The 18588-nt window shown below is 48.9% G+C and overlaps 2 protein-coding genes across 7 annotated transcripts in view; both read left to right on the top strand.

The window, feature by feature from the left end:
- Positions 1 to 3694: 3694 nt before the first annotated feature.
- Positions 3695 to 11186, top strand: Rpl22 (ribosomal protein L22). 2 transcript variants are annotated; one of them, XM_078025130.1, is made up of 4 exons: positions 3695 to 3846; positions 5442 to 5546; positions 7614 to 7738; positions 10985 to 11186. In XM_078025130.1, exons 1-4 carry the CDS (start codon positions 3742 to 3744, stop codon positions 11127 to 11129), a joined length of 480 nt encoding a protein of 159 aa, XP_077881256.1. In that variant the 5' UTR covers positions 3695 to 3741; the 3' UTR covers positions 11130 to 11186. The 2 variants fall into 2 exon arrangements, with proteins under 2 accessions (XP_077881256.1, XP_077881255.1); XM_078025129.1 differs by having other exon boundaries at positions 3768 to 3903.
- A 6076-nt stretch (positions 11187 to 17262) lies between these two features.
- Chd5 (chromodomain helicase DNA binding protein 5) overlaps positions 17263 to 18588 on the top strand; it is a 59235-nt gene continuing 57909 nt past the window's right edge. For 3 of the 5 annotated variants that reach the window (XM_078025092.1, XM_078025091.1, XM_078025088.1), the window contains exon 1: positions 17264 to 17462. In XM_078025092.1, the coding sequence (XP_077881218.1) occupies positions 17384 to 17462 (79 nt within the window). In that variant the 5' untranslated portion in view covers positions 17264 to 17383. Of the gene's footprint in view, positions 17463 to 18588 lie in introns of all 5 variants that reach the window. The other 2 variants (XM_078025089.1, XM_078025090.1) reach the window with 1 other exon arrangement.

Here is an 18588-nt window from a genome sequence, read left to right as displayed (position 1 = left end):
AAGTCTGGCTTTGCACTTGTGATCCTCCTGCCTTAGCCTCCTGAGTTGCTGGGATCACAGGTGTATGTCACAGCACTTGGTGGAAATGGTGTTCTTGAAACTCAGGTTTCTTTATTTAGTCCATCCATTTATGTTTTCATCTATTTGTCTAGTATTTATTGAATATCTATCATGGACCAGATTTGTAGCAGGCAGCAGGACATAGAAGGGAACATACCAGCCATGGTTAGCCAAACACACAAATACAAGTTCTCTCTCTCTCTCTCTCTCTCTCCAATACTGACAGACTGTGTTAAATACCCTGAAGAAAATAATAAGGATGTGTGACAGAGGGTAGGTGGCAGCGGGTAGAGCTGAGGGCCACACTAGAGAACCACAGGCAGTGATGGGTACTGAACATGAGACCCCTTACTGAGCTACATCCCCAGGCCTTTCTTTCTTCTTTTTTTTTTTTTTTTGGTGGGGGTTACCATGGATTGAACTCAGGGACACTCAACCACTGAGCCTCATCCCCAGCCCTATTTTTGTATTTTATTTAGAGACAGAGTCTCACTGAGTTGCTTAGTGCCTTGCCATTGCTGAAGCTGGCTTTGAACCTGTGCTCCTCCTGTCTCAGCCTCCTGAGCCGCTGAGATCACAGGCTTGTACCACTGCACATGGCCCCTAGGTCTTTTTTTTAATTTATTTTGAGACAGGGTCTCACTAAGTTGCCCAGGCTGGGCTTGAACTTGTGATTCTCCTGCCTCAGCTTCCTGAGTCATTGGGATTACAGGTGTGTGCCACTATGCCTGGCTGCATCAGACTTTCAAGTCCATATGGTAAAGGTCTAGAGCAGCTGGGGTCACTTTGGCCCATGCTGACAGATTCTAATTGGAACCTGTTCTTACAGATTTTATGACCAGGGGGAATTGTCCTTATCTCCCTGAGTTCTGAGAACTGGATTGTTTGAGGGTCACAAAAGTCTCCCCAGCTGGCAGGGTAGCTTCTATTCTAATCAGTATTTGAGACCTGAGTTCCCTCTGCAGATAACAGGTTGCTGAGGAATGTAACATGTCCTATAAACTTCAGCCAGGCAGGGCTACAGGCAAATTGCTTTTTTTTTTTTTTTTTTTGATACTGGGAATTGAAGCAGAGGTGACCCCTGAGCCATATTGTGGCCCTTTTTATTTTGAGACAGAGTCTCAATAAGTTGCTTAGGGCCTTGCTAAATTTCTGAGACTGGCCTCGAACTTGAGACCTTTCTGCCTCAATTGCCTGAGTCATTGGGATTGCAGGTATGTGCCACTGCATCAGCAGCAAAGTGCTTTTTAAAAAGAAATCATGTGGGCGTCAGTACAGTGCAGACCCAGTTACAGAATTATCCCCTCAACCCAATGTTCCCACTGCTCATGTTGTGGACCTCTCCCAAGAAGCTTTGTGTAGAGGGAGAGAAAAGGGGTAACAGAAGGGGAAGGTTGAAGTCCAGGGATTGCTTTTGCTTTTTTAAGGTGAGAGATATTGAAGACTGGTTAGATGGCGACAGGAATGATCCAAAAGGAAGGCTAAAGGAATGATTCTTTTGAGGGGTGAGAGGTGTTGGAGTGATACCCTCTTACAGGCAGTAGTGCATGATGCCCAAGGGTAGGGGTTGGCACCAGATGGGTAGAACATTAAAAAATAAAATTTTTTTTTTAGCTTCTGATGGACCTATATTTTATTTATTTATATGTGGTGCTGAGAATCGAACCCAGTGCTTCACACATGCTAGACAAGCAGTCCAACACTGAGCCACAACCCCAGCCCAAGTAAGGGCATTTTTTCAAAAGCAGCAGGAGAGACAATATGGGGATGTAGCTGTTGCTGGATGGTCAGATGTGACACAGGAGTGTCTGCTCTCAGAGAAAGAGCAATGGAATCAATAGTTTTGAGGGAGGTTTGGGGAGGAGGGGCTGGCACTCTGACCAGAGGTGTTAAATAGTCACTTAGGAGAGCATTTTAGGTTTCAGGAGTATACCAGTCAAGGTTTAATCGGGAGACACTATGCTACCAATACTCCCCGACATGACACTTGCAGTGGGGTCAGGTCCCAATAAATCTATAAACTGAAAATATCATAAGTCTAAGATGCATGTAATACATCTAACCTACTGAGGACCCCAGCTTGCAACACAGCACATAGAGTATTGGTTACCCACCCTTCCAACTGACGCCACCCAGCATTGTTAGAGATGGTATCTCACTAGCCCAGGGAACTATGGAAAGTCAAAAGTACAGTTTCTACTGAAAGCATATTGCTTTCCCACCATCTATAAAGACAAAAAATCTAAGTAGAACCATCTTAACTTGGTTTGTCTGTAGTTTTTAACATAACCAAAGAATTGTTTTTCTTTTTGGTAATGCTGGGGATGGAACCCAGGACCTTAAGAATGCTAGGTAAGCACTCTACCACTGAGCTACACCACAACCCAAGGATGTTAACTAGGTCTGAAGACTTACTGCCTGGATGCTTGAAGGGGTAAAATAAGAAAAGTAGCACCTGAAGAAAGGTGCTATCACTTCTTCCTGGTATGATGTTGCAGCTCTGGGGAGCTGAACCTCAGACATCTGAGGAGCAGGTGCTACACTGCTGGGACTCTGAGAAAAAAATGAAACTGGTTCTCCACGTGTTGAAATGACTGCAAATTGTATTCCTCTGATGCTTCTGGAATGTTCCAACCACCACTGCCGAGAGACAAGAGTGGGAGACACCAATAGAACAAGCAGGAAGCAAATCCCCTATTATAGAGCCTGACTGGGGAGAGCTGCCAAAGCAGAAGTGTTTGCAGAACCCAGCCTCAGCACTGCAAAGTCAAGAATAGCAGGTGGCTTTGGAGCCCCGTCTACTGGCACCAGAAGTCAGTTGACCTAGACCAGTCAGTATAGAGTGGGTTTCTTCCAATAAGCCAGGATTGGGGTTTTGATGGGTGAGTACACAAGTCAGGTGACAGGATTGGCAGGGGTATGCAACCCAATGATCACAATCCAGGGTCCTGGAATGTAACTCTACAAGGACACAAAGGGTGAAAAGTGGATGAAGGCCCTGCTTTTCCACGTGTGACCAGTGGACCGGCAGCACCAGCATCCTCTGGAAGTTCCAGATATGCAGATCTCAGACCCCAGAAACCCACCGAATTGGAACTTCAGCCCTGGGTGGTCCTTTGTCAGAAGACTTCGCAACTGGGAAACTAGATGGCTAGGAGTGGTGGGTGACTGGAGGATGCAGGCTCGAATTTGAGACCATGGAGGGATCACACTGGAGACGAACACTGGCTACACAAGGTGGGCCAGCGCGGGAGGGACGGTCCCCTGGCACGAGCTTCCAAGCTGGGCTTTTTAGACAGGACGAAGAAATAGTGTCCCGGGCATTAGGACTTCTGATCCCGTTTTCCCCGTGGCCAAAAGGGATTCCTTACATTCCCAAGTTGGTGGGTTCGATTCCCATCCCACTATCTGGCTATTTTCGGTTTAGTGAATTTCCTTATTAATTTTTTTTTTTTTTCTTTCCAAGGTTTTCAAAAGCAGAGCCAGCCCCCTTGTTTCTCTTTGGGCTCGTCCAGCCAGGCTCCCCCCTCCGATCCTTCTCAGTGGAACAGACCGCCCGGCCCCCTTCCTCTCCCCGCAACCCGGGGTGAGCATAAAACTTTGCATTCAGGGAAAACCAATCGCTCCCCGATCGTGCTCAGCCGGGCCGAGCCGCGGCGATCGGGGGGCGGGGCGGAGTTGATGCGTGCTGCCTGTGCCCTGCGTGCCCTGCGCGCCGCGGGCTCTTTGCGTCTGCGTAGTGCGCCCACCTCCCTTTCTGCCTCCGCTGCCGCCATGGCGCCCGTGGTTAGTATGGCTCCGCGTGAGGCCTCGGCCCCGGGCGCGGCACGTGGGCCCCGCCAGGTTGGCTCCCGCCCAGGCTCGCGGGGGACGGCGCTCTGCAGTGTCTGGCCCGAGCGGCCCGGCAGCCGGTCGGAGTGGGCCGGGGCAGTCGCTGGGCCCGGCACGTTGTGGGCGGAGGAGGCCGCTGCCCGAGGCCGTGCGGGAGAGCCGGGAGCTTCGGGGCGGCGGCTCGGCCGGGGACCTCGTGTGGGTCCGGCGGCGGCTGGGGCCTGGAGGTCGCGGGCTGGCGGGCCTCGGTCCTGGGCCTGAGCCTGGCTGCCTGGGCGGGGGGCGGGGACGGGGAGCGGGGCGTTGGGTAGCCCGGCTTGGAGACCGGCGGACGTGGTCCGCGCAGCGCCGGCCTGGCCTGGGGAAAACGAGCTTCCCGGGCGCAGCTGTGCGGGCCCCGGTGGTGTCGGGCGGAGGCCGCAGGTCGGGTCCCGTAGCCGGGCCCAGCTCCGCTGTGCGGCGTCTCGGCTGCTCGCCCTCCTCCGGGGTTACGTGTGGAAAGCTGTTTTCCCTGCTTCTCACTTCCGGATCCCTAGGTCTTTCTGCCTGGTGGGCTTTTAAACGTTTCTGTGCATTTGTGTGCGTTTGGTTTAAAACCTGGGTGGGCGCTGAGGCCCATTGAGAGTAGGTGTGCCTGCTGATCGGTGTGTTTCCGGGGTTAGATTTTAAAGCCTCCCATCATCCCCCTTGCTTTTAAGTAAGTTTTGCAGTAACTGTTTGAAAAATTGCCCAATTAATACAAGTTTTAGACCTTTTAAATGTAAAGGGAGGGATGTTAGATGTGTTCTTGAAACGGTCAGTTTAGATTCTGCAAAGCTTTTTAAAGTAGAAATACAGGTAACTTAGTGGCATCAGGAGGTTGTAGAGGGAGAAGATGAAGCTTGTTTTTAAAAGTAAAGAAACTTTCCTTTGCCTCATGACTTGGAAATACTAATTGATAGTTTAAACCATTAGTCAAAGACCTGCACTTGTTGACAATATTGTTATACTAAGATCCTAAGTTTTAGCTTTAACCGGTTGTTCAAGCTGGAGTGCACCAGTGGTCAGGATTCTGTGCCGTTTCCTTTGCTGTCCTGAGTGTGCAGGAGAGACAGGTTTAAGGGAGAAGAGCTAAAATGAGTGAGAGTTATGTGTGGTACATGGACCAAGGGTTGATTTCTCTTTAGCATTGTTTTGGGTATGCAAGACATTTGCTGCTTGTGGTCTGATCCTGGAGTAAAATAAAGGAGCAGGTCTTGAAATTGTATTTGGAAATTTTATAGCAAGAAAAGGGAAATGTTTAATTGTAGGATTCTGTTTGTAAGGGGGAGACTGGAAAGGTTAAATGGAACAAGACTTCATTTCCTCATTTCAAATATCGCCCCCCACCCCAAGTCCCCTAAGCTTGTAGAATAGCACCTTCTGTTAGCCCTTTGCTGCTCTTGGGTAACGCATGACTCCTGGTGCTCTTGCAAGGGAACCCATTTCCATGGGTTTTGTATTTGCATGGGCTTTTTGTTTTTTTTTTAACTGGTTGGAGCTTCATCTGTGTTATTTGTGTACTTTCTCAGAAAAAGCTTGTGGCGAAGGGGGGCAAAAAAAAGAAGCAGGTTCTGAAATTCACCCTTGATTGCACTCACCCTGTAGAAGATGGAATCATGGATGCTGCCAATTTCGTAAGTTCCATCCTGCTTGCCACTGTGGACTTGGGAGGTGATGAGCCTTTTGAGATGCTGTTGAAAAGCCTACTGGGGTACATTTTTGTGTTTAGGCATGTAGGTACTCCGCACTTAACCTCTGAGGAGCACAGGCAAATTACTTCTTTCAAGTTCCACTTTCTCTGTGCATCAGTTATGAGGAATAAATGAGAAAGGTTTAACATAAGTAAGGTGGTTCCAGCACACAGGTGGAGTATGATTTTATTTCCCTCCTCCCTGTTAGTTATCGTAGATGCTTTTACTTTAAAGTTACCACTGGAGCTCCATTGGGACCAGTACTGCCCTTGCACTTTGGTAAGTTGAAGCATTAAGTGATGGGCAGCCTCATCTTGCATCTCACTGTGGCTTCTCAGACAGATGGCAGCGCTCCTGAGCTTCAGTGTTAACTTTAAAATGTCCTGCTTGCTGAATTGTCATTGACATTTTTTTCCCCCAAACCTTGTATGGATTTTTGCCTCTATATTTGTTGCCATTCCCCAACCTTCTTGTATTCCACTTCAATCTAGAATTATGAAATAATCTCACTGGTGCGTTTTGACTGTCGCTTGGTTTTGGCTCTCACAGCTGCTCTTGGGGAATTTGGACTTAGTATTTATGTGCAGGAGTCTCCTGAATTTACATTTGCTCTTCAAACTCTTGACACTTCTGTTGCCAAGATTATTACAAAAATAATTTTCAAATTAAAAAAAAAGTTAAAAACTTGGCTTACAATCACTCATTGCTTATTCCCTTTACAAGGGTGCCCGTTGTGTTCTTATTCTTCAAGAAGTCCCTCAGGTGACTTATTTCTTCTGTCTCATGACTTCTTACTTTTCACTGTGGCCTTTTTTTCCCTCCTAACACTGGTGTTGTTTTCTTGTTGGGTATCTCAGTGGTATCCCAGGCCTCCCCTGCCTCTTCTTTGCAGGTCAGGCCAGTCCAGTCCAGCTGATTCCTTAGCAACTCATCTGTATGAATGTCTTTTCTTCTAGAAACCTCCTCAGGGTGGAAAACTTAGGTCATTTATGAACTTAGGATGCACAATGCAAGATTTCTGACCTAATCAGTTGGCCCCATCTGCAGTTAACCTTTTGAGTTGGAGTTTTTAAAAAGAGAATGCATAGCCTTTTTTTTTTTCCCCCTTAATGTGCTGTGGGTTGAACCCAGGCCTCACATATGCCAAGTAAGCATTCTATCCCTGAGCTATATCCCTAGCCCCCCTACCCCTTTTTTAAAAATCATGGTCCTGGGGGGAGACTCAGGGCCTCTGTTACTGCTAGGCAAGCATTCTTCTACTGACTTACATCTTTAGCCCTGAAAATTTTGAAGTTTTAGGCTGAAAGAGACTTTATCTTGTTGCTATAGCCAAAAAACCAGAAAAGTCCTTTTTGGATCAAGATTCCTAAAGCCAGAGATGTGGCTTGCCCATGCTTGTACTAGGTGGTGTGCAGAGTGTATCCCTGGGCCTACTGCCCCTTCTGCTGTACCATCCACATGGCCCTAGGCATGGAATGGTTTTGGCTACTATATGTTGGTGCTCATCTTCTCTGGAAGTGTTGAGAACGGTGCTGCATGCTCCTTGGATTCTGAAGTACTTGCAGCCTTGCTTGTGTGTTCCTTATAAAAGTTTGACTTTGGGTTTCCCCTCTATTTTTTATAATGTGACCCAAGAGTAAGTTGCTGGCTAAGACTTCCATGTGGAGGCGAATTTGATCTTCCTTGGAGACAGTCATATATGTTCGCGAGTGGACAGTATGGTCATAGTGCATGTAAATAAGGCTGAATAGTTCAGACTCTGAGTAGCTGAAAATTTGTTGTCATTCAAATCTAATTTAAAAAGCAACTGAGAATGTAGCTGAGTGGTAGAGTACTTGCCTAGCTTAAACGAGGTCCTAGGTTCAATCTCCACAACAACAACAACAAAAAGGAATAAATAAAGCGGCAAGGCAACTATGTGGTTTAGTATTGGGAAAACAAGCAAAATATGCTGTTGACACAGGTGAACCTGTCCTTTAATTGGTCAATTTGATAATTTCCTTTCTACAGGAGCAGTTTCTCCAAGAGAGAATCAAAGTGAATGGAAAAGCTGGAAATCTTGGTGGAGGTGTTGTGACCATTGAAAGGAGCAAAAGCAAGATCACTGTAACATCTGAGGTGCCTTTTTCCAAAAGGTATGGAAGGCGGGTGTCACTGCTCTGGCCCACCCCAGTGCATGGGAATGTGGCCACCAGCGGTTTGTTTGGTGGTTGCATCTGCTAATCACTGGAACAGTGCTTAGTGCAAGAAGACAGACAGCATGTGTCAGCACAGTAGTTCTCAGTACTCAACTTTGGTCATTTAAAGTTTGTCTTTCACAGGCTAAAGTATTGCAGATAGTAAAGGTGCTTAGACTTGCTTAGACTGCATTAAAAATGAAGATCTTGCTCCTTCTGCTTTTAGATCACAGTGAGCAACTTTCACTTTTTTTTTTTTAAAGAGAGAGAGAGGGAGAGAGAATTTTTTTAATATTTATTTTTTAGATTTTGGCGGATACAACATCTTTGTTTGTATGCGGTGCTGAGGATCAAACCCGGGCCGCACGCATGCCAGGCGAGCGCGCTACCGCTTGAGCCACATCCCCAGCCCAACTTTCAATTTTAATTCCATCTTTATTCTCTGTGTTATGTGGCATTGGATAAGGAATCTGGAGCTCAGCTGGGACTGAAGCCATTGCAGTTCATTGCTGTGGGCCTTTTCAAGAGGGCGGGAGGAGTTCTTTTGTCTCTACTACCCTACTTACAGGAGGATGAGGTTGAGAGACTACATGTCATTTTACAGAGTTCGGCTTGTTTATACCCACTTCTTAGCAAAGGCCTGGCATATTCTCAGGAGCTTTCTTTTTTTAAAAAAAAAATATTTGGGGCTGGGGATGTGGCTCAGGCGGTAGCGCGCTCGCCTGGCATGCATGCGGCCCGGGTTCAATCCTCAGCACCACATACCAACAAAGATGTTGTGTCTGCCGAGAACTAAAAAATAAATATTTAAAAAAAAAAAAAAAAAAAAAAAAAAAATATTTATTTTTAAAATTTTTTTAGTTGTAGATAAACACAATATCTTCACTTTTATTTATTTATTTTTATGTGGTGCTGAGGATCGAACCCAGGGCCTCATGCATGCAAGGCAAGCACTCTGCCACTGAGCCACAACCCCAGCCCCAAGGAGCTTTCCTCATATTGTATTAGGTAGAGGGAAATTTTAGGGTGTACCAGCATACACTGGTTGTAGTTAAGCCTTTCAGTGAGGTATGGAGGCCTTTCTGGCTGAGTTCCTCTAATTGCTGGAAAGGAGATTTGATAGAGGAAGAGACAGGACAGCTGTGGGACCTGCATGGTGCTCAGACATTCAACCTGTGAGGCTCTGGCAGTAACGGCCTTTGGAAGATTTCACTATCTTCCTGAGACACATCCCCCTACCTTTTTTTAATATATATATTTTAGTTGTAGATAAACACAATATTTATTTTTATGTGGTGATGAGGATTGAACCCATGCCTACATGTGCGAGGCAAGCACTTTACCCCTAAGCTACAGCCTCAGCCCTTCCTGAGACCTCGTTAGCATCTGTTATGAGGATGTCCCCTGACACATTTTTCTTTAGTGTTCAAAGATTTTCTCATCTTTCCCTCGTGGAGGGAAGGAACTTTAATCTTCTGTGGCTTTCCCTTCTTGCTGATAATAGTTTTCCTGAAACGTTTAAGGGTGTTTCTTAATCTAGATCCTGCCCCCTTATCTCTGGACTTTCTATCTCTCTATTATTTTTTTATCTATTTTGTTCTGGGAATTGAACCCAGGAGTGCTACATCCCCGCCCTTTTTATTTTTCATTTTTAAATTTTGAGATAGTCTTGCCAAGTTAGTTAGAGCCTCAGCCTCTGGAGTTGCTAGGATTATAGAGATTTCAGGTGTGGGCCACTATACTGCCTTCTAGAGAGTTTTTTTTTTTTTTTTAATGAGATTTTAAACATGTCATTTGAATATAGTATGGTACAAATAATAAATGACAAGAGAATCCTTAAATGGAAAGAGTGGGTAGGTTTGGTCTGAATCTTCAGCCCTGCAGATTGCTTTGGCTGCTAACCAGTGCTCCTTTCTTGGTTAATTTCTTGGGTCACTAGCATTTGGGTTCTTGCTAATAAGTCAAGATTTACCTATACATTTCATGTAGTCCTTGTGGTAGTCTGAAGAGCTGGTAAGTATTTTGTGTTCAATTTTGTAGTAGGAGAAACAGGCATGGAGAGGATAATTTGCCTGGGAGGTGGTTTGTGCTGCATTGTGGTCCCTTTTCCTTTTGTGACTTCATGAGGATGTGGAACCTCAGGGCTTCACAAGCAAACGGATCAGGGAACAAACACTTACAGGTTGGGTCATCTCCATGTCATGAGGATATTGGCCACAGAAGCTGGCCACTGCCTTCCATTTTCTAGTGATTGAGAAGCTCCCGCTTTTGCTCATGCTGTAGTTGGGTAGATGAATTGAAAAAAATCTGAGCACAGCTGGAGTGCAGCCCAGTGTAGAGTGCTTGTCTGGCCTGGGTTCATCACCAGGACTGTACATACACACAAAAGCACCCTCCAAACCATACCTTTATGCCATGTGCTATGCCACACACCCATAGTACCACTACTCAGGAGGCTGAAATAGGAGGGAGGATTCATTAGCCCAGGAGTTCAGAGCCAGCCTGGGCAACACAGTAAGACCTGTCTCAAAAATATCTGACCACTCTGCTGGAGGGAGGATAGTAGCAGGGTGCACTCTGACCCCTGCATTGGGCAGTGATCATTGCACCTGAGAAATGGGCAACCTACCAAGCAGCGGACCTACACCACAGGAGTTCTGGTCTGTGAGGGGTGTGGAGTCCTTAGAGCTCCTAGGAAGCGCAGTGTTTCTCAGTGCAGGTGTTAAGATTTTTTGCCTGTCAGTTTACTCTGGCATCTTTTTCTGCAGTGGTCACTTACAAACCATTTGGCAGTTGTTTGCTGCTGTTTAACAGACAACTATTACATTTGCTAATCTGTTCTCCTTTTTACGGTCAATTAGGTGACTCATGTCTGACATTCTTTTTAGTGCACTAGCTGAGTATGTTTTCTTTATCTTTTTTTTTTTGAAAGGTTGGGAAAACATCTTTAGTGTAATGTGTTGGGTTTTTTTATATTTATTTTTTTAATTTTAGGTGGACACAATATCTTTACTTTGTTTTTATGTGGTGCTGAGAATCGAACCCAGTGCCTCACGTATGCTAGGCAAGCACGCTGCCACTTGAGCCACATCCTCAGCCCCAGTGCAATGGTTTTGAATGTATGGTTTGTGTAAAAGTTAAAATGTCTCAGAATGCAAGAAGGCCATCTGTCTAGCATAGTTCTTAAGTGTCCTTTCTCTGCAGGTATTTGAAATATCTCACCAAAAAGTATTTGAAGAAGAATAATCTACGCGACTGGTTGCGTGTAGTCGCTAACAGCAAAGAGAGTTATGAATTACGTTACTTCCAGATTAACCAGGATGAAGAGGAGGAGGAAGATGAGGATTAAAACTCTTTTATCTGGAATATTTTGTATGAGTTCTTGAATAAAACTTGGGAACCAAAACAGTGGTTTATCCTTGTATCTCTGCAGTGTGACTCGAACAGAGAATGGGAACCATGGCAGATGGGCTTTATGGGCTTCCACTCGCTTACTTGTGATTACCTTTTCTTTTCTGCTTGGAAATTTCATTTCTTACAGTAGTAACCAAAGTAGGAGGAGAAGGCTGATGGAAGGGCACTAAGGAGTGTCCAGCACTGAGCAGTAGATTGAGGGTGTGGAGATGCAAGCTTCACTTGGTCTCTATTTTATTTTTAAAAGTACAATTGTATTTGGTTATTTTCTCAAAGGAAGATTGAGGGACTCAATGTGCGGTTTCTCATTCATTAAAAACAAAACTAGTGATATTGTTCTAAGATAGCCTTGTGGGAAATGGCAGTGTCAATGACATGCGGGTTTCTAGACTTCTGTCTTCATTTTAAATTACAAATTACTTTTAATGCTCACAACTATGTACGCTAATCCTTTTTCTTTCTATGCCAATAAAATGTAATCCTTTAGCTTTGCTGTGTTCTACCCTTCACAAAAGGGTTTGGAGAGCAATTGTATAAAAATGAATTTGTAAATATTTCTACAAGTCTTTGCCACAGACTGTCACTCTGGCCTCCAGCAGAGGGAGCTGGAGACATCAATAGAGTGGCAATCTGTGAGTTCCCTAGAGGGGAGCCATTTGATGCCCAGGGCTCCAGAGGATTGCTTGGAGTGGGGCTTGAGAGGCCATTGGGGAATGTTTCTTGCTGAGGATTTGGGAATTGCCCAGGAAATAGTTGTTTCTACACCACATAAGACCATGACTGGACTTCATGTCTAAAGTCCCCAGTGGTAGAAGAGTTGATTAACATGAATAAAGCCCTGGGTTCCATCCCCAATATCACACAAAAACTCCTGTGAAATGGTATGTCTGCTTGGGATTTCGTGTCAAATGTATGCAGAGGCTAGGGGACTTGATAATGGGAAGGGCATCAGTGGCCACATCATTGAAAGAGCCTGATAACAATGAAACCTTCTGAAATCCAAACAATTCTGCACAAGTGTCTGCCTTGTTGTAATTATGCTGTATAAAAATTCATGTTTTAAAGAGCTGACCTCCACCTGATTTCCATACCTGAAATGACAGCTCTCTGAGCTGCACAGCTGGAAATTAAATGTCCAGGTCCCACCATGGCTCCAATTTAACATTTGGTGCTTCTTGGATTGAGCTTAACATGTTGAGGTTTTGCAATTTCACTTGTGGCAAAGGCTCTTGCATTTTCTATTTCTATGCAAATTTCTTGAGGCAGAATTGTTTGCACATTTCTCCTCTGCCCTCACAGAAGGCAGCATTTCTTTCAAACCTAACAGAGGCATCAGTTGCTCTTTGGCTGTGTCCCTTACCATGATTATTAACTTTATGTGTGTGACTTGGGTTTGCAAATTTGTTGCATAGCGTTTCCATGTAGTAATTCTTAGTTTGGCTGTTAAAAAAATTAACCCTGGACTAAGATTAGCGGTTTTTTTTAAATGGTCCTCTGCAATTTTAAGAAGTGTAATAAAATTGAAATTCACTGGTTTTTCTATGCCTTTTTGAACTCTTGTAATTGAGTTTGATCACGTTTTATATTAAAGAGGCTAACACATGACTACTATTATTGTGCAAGCCTTTTTTTTTTTTTTTTAAAGGACTGATATGTTAACCTTTATTCTCTGAGTGCTGATGAGGTGTGGAGTAAAATATGTCCTTAATCTTCATTTTTTACTCTGCTGTTTGCTTCCATGAGATTCTGGAGTTGGCTGAGCTTCATAGTCTGGAGAAGAGCTTTGCAAACCATACCTTTTTCTGGTGGGAAATATATAGTGTAGGCTTGAGTCACATTGCTCCTGCCACAGCAACTCCACCCAGGGCACCTCTTGGTCCATTTCCCTCTGTCTGTCTGGTACTGTTCCTCACCTGCCTGATTGGAAATGCCAGGGCCCCGAAACCTTGGGATCACTGAGTTTTAAACTGTGATGTAAGTTCTCGTTAAGTCACAAAATAGAATGTTGGCACTGTGGTTGTCACAAATGCCCTCCTCCCAAGTGCAGCTGAAGGACTGTGGTATGCCAGGGTCTCACCATTTCTGAAGGTGAGACCCTTTAACAATAAGAGCTCAATTATTGTTAAAAGTGAGACCCTTTAACAATAATAAGAGTTCTCCTGTTAAAATTACTGAAGACTTAGCCCCCTCTTCTGTGACTGGGGAATAGTGTCATGGTCCTCAGGAATAGCCGGGCGTTGAGGCACAAGAGTCCCAAGCTTGCTTGTTGGTGCCTTGAGCAGTGTTGAGCCACGAGGGGGGAGGGGAGTGCACTCACACCAGATGCCTTTAAGGCAGTTGCTGTCTGGGGATGTTTAACCTCATTCTTTTTAGGGGACACTTGGTTGGTTAGAAGGTGAAAAGGATCCCCTTGAAGGGGCAGTGGTCCCTCTTGGTAACTTCAGGAGATCCTGGAAGCTGCTTTCTTGTGCTCAGGGCTTGACCCCAAACTCTTGAAGTGTGAGTGGGGAGGAGAGGGGAACCTAGGATGTGGACCATTTACAAGGAGCAGCTGCAGGTCTGGCAGTACCAAGGGGGCACTCTTGGATGAGGCTGCTGGGCCAGAAGCCCTGGGTAGCCATTGGAGGGAAGTCCTTTGGCTGAATCATGGTAATGGGTTTGTACTTGGGGGAATAAGCCTTCGAGGGGGATTCTCTGAGGAGAGGAAGGTGGGAAGAGGCTTGCTGTTGGGGGCTCTCCAGTCTCAGCAAGAAGGTGGTGCTGAAGGACACAGGTACCGTGATGGTGCTTATTTCTGGGAACAAAACCCAGTAATTTCTAATCCAGCCATTTTCCTGCTCTGGGGATGGATTTGAGAATCACATTGGTTTTCTTCGGGCTGTTTTAGACCAGGCAGGACCTTTGCATTCCAAGTCTGGACTGTCCTGCTGAGGGACTTCACCGCTGACCTTCGCTGGATTCCAGGCTGCACCATCAGTAAGCTTAAGCCTACTGTCAGGTTCAGGGCTGTGGCCCGGGGCTCCCTTTCTGAGAAGCTACTGCCTGCCTCCCCCACCACCCCAGGTGGTTTGTGCAAGGTCCCTATGTGGAGGAAAAGGCCTCAATTAGAAGCCAGGTCTTGGTCTGCAGAAGGACAATGGTTCCTCCAACCAGAGGACACTTCCAAATTCCGGCTGATGAAATTCCTCACTGCTGAGCAGAAGGTGTCCAGCAGAGGCTTGATCTTTCTAGGTACAAGCGCGTCACTGTCCTCCAGAAGCCTGAAATCAGTGAAGTAGCCAACAAGGTGGTCTTGGTGAGGAGACAGGTTTTGAAGGAACGGTCCCCAGGTATGACTTGGGTTATCCATGAGAAATTCACATGGATGAGTACCATTATGTGCAGAAGGTGATTATCTCTTCAACTCTAAGGGGAAAAAACTTTCCTTGATGCTTTTGTAACTAATATATTTTTAAAATATTGTGATTTTTGAATTGCCACTGAGGTGTAATTACAAGTTCTGTGATTAGCAAACATGAGTGTCTTGTCTACTGAAACTATAACCTTAATGATAGGCTTATTCTTGTGACTGCGGTTTATTGAATGTTCACCTTTTTAGGGATTGCTTTTAACATCAGGCATTTTGGGACCATTGTCACTGAAGACACACATTTAATAGTTTTAACAATAATAAGAACTCTCCTTTTAAAATTACTGATGATTTGTAGTAAAAAAAACCATTTATTTCCACTATCCCAGTTTTTGTCTTTCTTTCCTTTTGGGTATTAGCTAATGTTACCCAGCAGCAGTCACGGGGAGAGCAGGCTAGGGAGGGAGAGCATCCTGAGTGATGAGCATCTTGGCTCTAATTTGTTGCAAATTAAGCAGTTGGAGCTTTTCCATGGTGAATGATATCTTGACTTTCTCAGCCTTGCTTTGGGAATTGGAGCCAAGGTTAATGGTGTGTGTGTGTGTGTGTGTGTGTGTGTGTGTGTATGCACTCATACACACACACACACGTGGTGGGGGCTTTCTGGTATTAAGAAATATTAAGTCAAAATTCCCTGCAGTGGGTTGGGGGATCACCACTAGCTGTACCAGGGTGCTGGTGATGGAGGGTGGGTGTGTTTGGTGAAGCGTAGGGTTTTTTCCCTGGGAAGTTATGAGTCAGGGAAACAGGTGGACTTGAAAGAGCCAGAAGCCTTTCAGGGAACACACGCAGGCCTGGCTCCAGCCTAGTGATCTGGGGCTCCCCTTGGCTAGCTGATCAGTGGTGAGGACAGTTTTGCGGAGGGAGGTCCTTTGGTTCCTTAGCCTGCTTGCTGCTGACTGCCCCTTTCCTCTGATAGGTGGCCTGCAGTATTCTGATCCAGCATCTTTATGTACAGTGTGCTTTAAAATAGGCATGGTGGCACACACCTGTAATCCTAGTGACTTGGGAGGCTGAGGTAGGAGGATCATAAGTTCATGGCCAGCCTCAGCAATTTAGCAAGCCCCGGTCTCAAAAAAGGACTGGGGATATAGTTGAGTAGTAAAGCGCTTATAGGTTCAATCCCCATTGCCAAGAAAAAAAGAAAGACCTGAGAGATGAAGTGGATTCTCAGTACCTTGCACTTTGATCCTGGAAGGCTGGACAGACCTGCCTTTGCCTAGGATGAAAAAAGAGATTTTGGGGCTCAATGGCAATTAACTTGGGTTGCACCAGGATAAAGCTTTGCCCAAAACCTTTACAACCCTCCCTGGGCCATAGATACAGCTGTCCAGCAGCATGGGTTGTAGCAACCTCCCCAAAGAGGTCTCCCTCTGGGGTCCTTCAGCCAAGTGGATACAATTTTCATGATTCTCCAAAAGTGCCAGGGCAGGGAAAACCCTCCTGGTGATGGATGCCTGGGTGGGACAGGTGCTAAGCCAAGACCAGAGGGTTTGCCCTATATTCCTCTTCCATCGCCTTGAGGTTCCCAAGTCAGGCAGAGCCTGGCTTCCGTGGCTGCAGCGGGTTTCCAGTGGACCTCTCACGGGTCTGGCTACAGGTAGTGAGATGAAGTTGCCCGTCTTACTGGTCCTTCAGGGATAAGAGTTGGTGATCCTGCGGGTCACTGAAACTTCCGCGCGTTTTTAAAGTAGCTTTAAGACTTGCTGCAGCGAGACTGAATGCACTCACTTAAAATTCGTCTAGCTCCTGCAGGGCTTAGGCCTCCTTTCTTACCTTTGGCAGCGGAGGCTCCTTCGCGTTTCGCCACAGGTGTTGCTTCTGAGTGGGAGTTTGGGGCGCAGACCACGCAGGGCCACACAACCCCCAGGGATCTGGATGTGTAGGAATTGGAATCAGTCCAGGAGGCTTGCTTTGGAAGAAGACACGTGGGGGGTGGGCACAAGCATCCTCACGGAATCAGCCCCACTGTCTCCAGAACGTCCCTTCCCCAAATGCAGACCACATTTTTCTTCTAGTCTTCATTCGAAATGGGTTGAGAGAGGAGATTAGAAGCATGTCAAGGCCGGAACCGGGTGCGGGGCGGGTCTTGGCGCGTGTCAGCCTAGTGGGGCGCTTCCTCCTCGCAGCCCCGGAGACCCCGCCTCCGCGCCCTTGGGGACCCGGGCCCGGCGCCTCCGTGGGCGGGGCGGCTGTGGCTGGCTCTGCTCTGGGCGCGCGGGGGCGGCGTTTCCCCGCCTGCTCCTGCGCTAGGGCCGCCAAGTCCCCGCAGCCCGCTTGGCCGTCGGGTCCCCGGGCTCGCGGGCGCCTCGACGGCTCCCCCTGTCGGAGCGCCCCTGTCTCCCACGCTCACCCGGCGGCACAGGACTAGTCCCCCCAACTTGTTCTGTGCTGTTAACTAGTACCGCTGCCGGAACGATGGGATGGGGTTGCCACAGCAACCAGACTGGACGTCACAATCCGGGCATGTGTGCCGCCCCCCCGCCTGCCGCCGTGCCGCCGGCGCTGCCGCCGCCACCCTCGGCCGGCTGCGGGACTGGGGCTGCCGGGCGCGGTGGGCGGAGCGGCCCGGGCTGTGCGGGTGCGGGCTAAGGCGGCCGGAGGAAGGGGGGTCGAGACGGGGGGGTGGAGGTTTAGGGGGTGGGGGGGCCGGCGTCCGCCATCTTCTCGCCGAGGCCGCCTCGCCCGCCGCGCGCGCCCGTCCGGCAGCGCACGGGTTAAGGCTGGCACCGCGCCCGGCGGGAGGGGGGCGCCCACCTCCCCTCCCCCCCGCGCCGGGCATGCGGGGCCCGCTGGGCACCGAGGAGGAGCTGCCGCGGCTGTTCGCCGAGGAGATGGAGAACGAGGACGAGATGTCAGGTGAGGGGGCGCAGGGGCGCCCCGAGGCCAGGGCAGTGGGGGCGCCGGGACCCGCGGGACCCGGGCCGGAGCGGGCGGCGGGGGCGGCGCGGCGGGGCTGGCGCGGCGCGGGAGGAGCGCCCGGGCTGCGGGCTGTGCTCCCGCCCTGCTGGCGCCGCGCGGCCAAGGGCGCAGGGCAGGGCGAGCGCTGGAGCGCAGCGCGCGGGCGACCCAGGGCGGGGTGCGACCCGGACCCCGGCTGCGGCGCGGGCCGGAGGACTGTGGGCAGGGGCCTGCGCCGGGCGCCCGGGCGGGGAGGGGGCGCGGCGCCGCCAGGGTCAGCCCGCGTGCCCTTGAAGGGGGCGGGAATCGCGCGCTGCTGGCGCGGCGCACCCGCCTCTCGCCTGGCCGCCGCGCGCCCCTGGCCTCGCCGCGGGCAGGCGGGACCCGGCCCCGCGCGTCTCGGCGCTAGGGCGGCCTGGGTGGGGCCGGCAGCGGGGCGAGGACAGGCTGTGTTTGGGGATCTGAAGGCGTCCGGCATGGGAGGCTTCCTTCGGGCCCGCGAGGGCTGCGAGCTGGGGCGCGCGGGATGGGACTCCCGCTCCCTTTTCCCGGCCGCTGGGCGCTGCGACCGCCGCTCCCTGCACTTTGCCAGGGCCGCCGGCGTCCTCCTGGCGCACCCTAGCGCCCGCGCCGTCTCCGGCCCCCTGTCGCCCAGCGTAGCGGCGTTCCAGCCCACCCTGCTGCTGTGGCTTGGGGCCTGGCGCCCCAGGGCCGCCGCCCCTGCCCTGGCCGGCTCTCTCCTTTTCTCTCTCAGAATTCAGGATTTCAGCGAGAATGGATTTGGTGCGGAGGGGTTGCCTTACAGGATAACCATTCAGTTAGCTGCCCGCCATTTGTTCCGACGTTTTCCCACCTGGCCCGCCTGGGCAGGGCCTGGCCAGCCGCCCTCCTCCGCTGCTCAGCGCCCCTCCTGGACTCCTCAGCTGTGAGGCCCGAGGATCTTTCCGTCCCAGAATGTGCATCTGGCCCTCAGGGATGTTTTATGTCTTCTCAGGGCATGAGAACATGCCACAGTGGCACCTCTTCACTTCTGTTGGGGTGCAGCAGCCCTGAGGCTCCTTGGCACCTTCTCGCTGCTGTGGGG

This window comes from Ictidomys tridecemlineatus, chromosome 11, assembly GCF_052094955.1.
Source record: "Ictidomys tridecemlineatus isolate mIctTri1 chromosome 11, mIctTri1.hap1, whole genome shotgun sequence".
Lineage (NCBI taxonomy): Eukaryota > Metazoa > Chordata > Mammalia > Rodentia > Sciuridae > Ictidomys > Ictidomys tridecemlineatus.
This window is presented reverse-complemented; position numbering and strand designations above follow the sequence as displayed.